The sequence below is a fragment of the Myodes glareolus genome, chromosome 9 (assembly GCF_982192425.1).
Source record: "Myodes glareolus chromosome 9, mMyoGla1.1, whole genome shotgun sequence".
Lineage (NCBI taxonomy): Eukaryota > Metazoa > Chordata > Mammalia > Rodentia > Cricetidae > Myodes > Myodes glareolus.
In genome coordinates this window covers 44,599,373-44,603,828 of record NC_142034.1, presented here as the reverse complement: position 1 = coordinate 44,603,828, position 4,456 = coordinate 44,599,373, and the positions used below count along the sequence as shown (strand labels likewise).

General features: G+C 48.4%; 1 protein-coding gene across 1 annotated transcript; it reads right to left on the bottom strand.

Annotated features, from left to right (window-relative positions):
- Positions 1 to 488: 488 nt before the first annotated feature.
- On the bottom strand, positions 489 to 1,683 carry Ccnq (cyclin Q). Its single transcript, XM_085695454.2, has one exon. The coding sequence runs from the start codon at positions 1,635 to 1,637 to the stop codon at positions 885 to 887; it is 753 nt and encodes a 250-aa protein (XP_085551580.2). The 5' UTR covers positions 1,638 to 1,683; the 3' UTR covers positions 489 to 884.
- Positions 1,684 to 4,456: the final 2,773 nt, after the last annotated feature.

Genomic DNA, 4,456 nt, shown 5'->3' with positions numbered 1-4,456 from the left:
GTCTTATGCTTAAGGGAAGTCCATTGTGTGGAAACTTATGGGGATAATAAATTATGATGGTGGTTCTTTTAAACAGGCATCTGTGAAGAAAGATAAGCAAGACTTCACCATAAAGGTCCATACCCACGGGCAGGGCCCAGGAGCACTGTGGAGAAGCCAAACAATGAGTAGCTGTAACAAAGACAGAACCTCTTAGTCATCATTATGCCCCCCAATATTTAAACCTCTCCAACTAATCAATACTTTGCTTTCCTATCTTGGTATATTTCTTTTTTATAGAGATTAGAGTGTATCTGTTTTTGAATCCTATCTTTTATGCTGCCTAATATGAACCCTTACCCACACTGTTATAAGCCCTTTCTAAGTTTTAGTGGTTGAATAATACTCAATTTTATGGATGTACTGTGCTTCATCCACCATTTCTCCAATATTGATCATTTAGTTTCCAGAATCTCCACTACTGTAACTAAGTAAAACCACAAGCAGACTTTTGTGCATTAATATTTTCCCGTATTTTATTTGCAGAATTTTATTAAACAAAATAAGATTCCATGTTACACATTCATATTTCTCCAAATCTGGTTTTTAAAAAACGCCTAAGAGTGCAGTCCCATTTATTCTGTAACCTTCCAGCCGGTGACCTCACACCTCAATTGCAATGGTCCATGCCTCAAACGCAGCATCTTCTCAAGGGGGCAAAAGCTGATAATGCTGCCACTTCTAAGAAGCTGAATATGTCCTGCCCACATGGAGGCTGTTGGCATTATTTGGACGAGGGCTGCTGGGAACACAATGACAGCTGAGACCTGCCATTACAGCAACTTGGTGGCACCATACCCAGGCTGCTGATAATCCTGGTCTTTGGTCAGGCCTTGGCCAGGGCCTTAAGGGATCTCTGTATCCATAGTATAAATCTGAATGAGATCAGACACAATATTATCAATGATCGGCTTGGTAAGGTCGTCACTAAACACTTGCCACCAAGGCTTCTCGGCCTCACCCTCTGCAGGCACCTCGACTCCGTAGACCTGTAGGGCCAGGTAGAGCACTGCCACGGCTAGGTGCTGAGCCTGGAAGCGGAGGCACAGCCCCCCATGGTAGCTATCTCGCAGCAGGGCCCAGGCTGTAACAGAGATAGGGGTTCGCTGCCAGCTGTAACGATTCAGCCAGTTCTTGAGGGAAATCAAGTAGTGCAGCAGGTACTTGTGTGGGTGCTGGAAAGAGACCTGGAAGCGCAGAACTCGTAGCATAAGAAGCTCACATTGCACAATGCTGTCTCGCAGCTCCCAGAAACGCGAATCCAGCTCCAACGGCTCGCTGCCCGGGTTAAAGTACCTGTGCGACACGTTGATGATGTCACGAGTACGCAAGTGTTGCTCCTCCACTTTCCCGGCCAAGTAAATGGAAGACATGGCGACCAGGTAGAGGTCATAAGCGTCCAGGTTGATCTCGCAGAAGAACTTATGGTAAATGGTGCACGCGGTGGCGATGGGGATGGACTGCATGCCTAGCTTGACGCCTGCCTCCATGATAAACCGGGTTACTCGGAAGTGCACCCTCGCCTCGGGCGCCGGCCTCGCCTCAGCTCGCGGCGCCGCCGTCCCTCTCTCGCCGCCGTCCGGCCGAACAGCCTCCATGAGGCCCAGCAGGCCGCCCCGGAAGGAGAAGCTCTCCGGCGCGCCGAGGCCGGCTCCGGGGGTCCTCGCGGGGGGGCGTGGTCGCTTGACGGCACGCCCCCGTCCCGCCCCGCGGCCACACCCACCCTGTCCGGCTATTCCCCTAGATTAAAGATGCTGCGATCTCAGGAGATCTTTGCTGGAGCCGAGAGTGTGCTATTTTTTTTTTTAAGACATTTGAGACTATACCATTTATAATTTAGGGGATTTTTCGCACTGTTCTTGAGAATCCAGGCTCTGGGACAGGATGAGAAGCAGCCCTCGCCCTAGCATTCACCTCTGTGTCCTTGGGGACCTTGGTGGACCCTCTGTGTCTCAGTTCATTAGATGCCAAGTCGGAGTGGTTGGCTGTCCCCTCTTCATGGAGCGTTTATGAAAAATGAACAAGTGATATAGGCAAATCAAGTATGCTCCGATAAGTTCGGCTTTGATTTGTTTTCGAGGCAGGATTTCTGCACTTAGTACAGCCTGGCCTTGCACTTTATTTATTTTGAGACTGGGGTTCTCTGAATAGAAGCCGTGGCTATCCTGGAACTCTCTTTGTAGACCAGGTTGGCGTTGAATTCACAGGGATCCACCTGCCTCTGCCTCCTGAGGTGCTGGGATTAAAGGTGTGCACCACCACCGCCTGGCTAAGACATTATTTTAAAGTGGAAAAAAAAATCCAAGTTATAAGGAATTCTGGAAAGAGCTATATGTATTAGACAATGTAGCAGATAAGGATTTTTTCCCCCTCAGGATTCATCTGTCCCCCAGAAAGAGCAGGCCCTAGTGCCCCCATATTTCTGCACATCTCTCTATTGACCACTTTTAATACAGCAATACCTTCCTTTTTAAATTTTTCCATAAGGATGCATTCTTTTTGTTTATTTATTTATTTTTGATTTTTTTTCAAGACAGGGTTTCTCTGTAGCTTTGGAGCCTGTCCTGGAACTCACCTTGGTAGACCAGGCTGGCCTCAAACTCACAGAGATCCACCCATTTCTGCTACCACCACCTGGCTAAGACTACATTCTTAAGGGGTTTTGTTTGCTTGTTTGTTTGAGACGGGGTCTCACTGTGTAGCCCAGGCAGGCCTGGGACCTGCTATATAGATCAGACTGGCAAGCACACAGAGATCTGCCTGCCTCTGCCTGACAAGTGCTGGGATTAAAGATCTGGGCTACCCCATGCTGTATAAATTGTTAGTGCTGGGGCTAAAACCCAGCCAGCACTTTACCCATGAGCTAAATGCCCCACCCCTCCAGTATGATTTTTTTTTAAATTATGTCAAAGGATCCTCTTGGAACACACCAGCAGGGGTGGGAAGCTTAGAGGGAAACTGAACTGTTTCCAGAGCTCTGTAGCACCCTGACGTCTGTGGGAACCCATTGCCTGGTGAAGTATGTCTTTCTTGGGTCCTGGGGACTGCATTTAGCCCTTTAGGCAGGAGGGCAGAGCAGCCAGTATCTGCTGCAGCTCCCCCTCCCTCTGAAAGCAGCTGTAAATCCATTTCCTGTCTTGTAATTATGTCTCATGTAGTAATTAGCCTCTTCATATCAATGAAGCTGAATTTCCATGGGTAATGAAGTGAAGCTCCAGTGTGTGAGACAAATTGAAATGTGGTATGGGCAGGTGATGGCCTCCCAGATATCCCTGGGGACAGAGGTTTTTTTAACCCTTCCTATTCAAAGGCCACTGTGTGTCAGGCCTGGTGCTGGGTGCTCTTCCATTCTCTGACCCTTGCTGCCCAGAGTCTGCACCTATCTCTCCTTGGCACAGGCCTCCTTGGGTCATTAAAACATCAGTAGCACCCAGGTGAGTGCGCAGGCCTGCTTGTCAGGGTCTTGCCAGGAAGGAGAAGCGGTAGTCACTCTTCAAAGTTCTGCTCCTGGGGACCTTCTTCCTCCCTGGAATATCTCCTAGACACTGTCCTTTAAAGGAAAACAGAGTTCTGTGAGTTCAAGACCAACCTGATATACACAGAGAGCTCCTAGGTGACCAGGGCTACATAGCCTGTCTCAAAAAACAAACCCAGCACTCGGGAGGCAGAGGCAGGTGGATCTCTGTGAGTTTGAGGCCAGCCTGGTCTACAGAGTGAATTCCGAGACAGACAGCCAGGACTGTTACACTGAGAAACCTCTCGTCTGGAAAAGCAAAGCAACAAAACAAACAAAAAACAAAAAAGCCCTGAAGGCACAAAGACTTTAAGGTCCTGAAGCTCTGAAGCCAGTACAGAGTCATCTATTGGGGGAACATATTTGGGCTTTCCCTGTACTCCTAGATGGAGTGAGGCTGGGAGTACAGATGCAGCCTCATGGTCTTGTGGAAGAACTCGGTCTTGGGAATAGAGAGCACCGACCCCAACCCTGTCTTTAGTTTCCATCTTCCTGTTCCTCCCGCTTCCCCTAATCATGGTTTCTCTGTGTAGCAGTCCCAGCTGTCCTGGAACTTGCTTTGTAGACCAGATTGACTCAACTTCTCTCTCTCTCTCTCTCTCTCTCTCTCTCTCTCTCTCTCTCTCTCTCTCTTCTTTTTTTTGAGATAGAGTCTTACTATGTAGCCCAGCATTGGCTAACCTAGAGCTCCACTTGTAGAGCAGGCTGGCCTTGAACTCATAGAGATCTGCCTGCCTCTGCCTACCAAGTACTGGAATTAAAGGTGTTCACTACCGTGTCTGGCCCTCGTCTTTCTTGTCCTTACCCTTTCCAGGCTTCTCTCCATTGTCAGGCTATTTTGGGGATACCATTATTCTTTGACTTTACAGAGAATGGAGTGGAGCATACAGAATGTACCTAAAA

Excerpts from the sequence above, each read along its gene's own strand:
- Ccnq (XM_085695454.2), bottom strand. The coding sequence starts at position 1,637 with ATGGAGGCTGTTCGGCCGGACGGCGGCGAGAGAGGGACGGCGGCGCCG.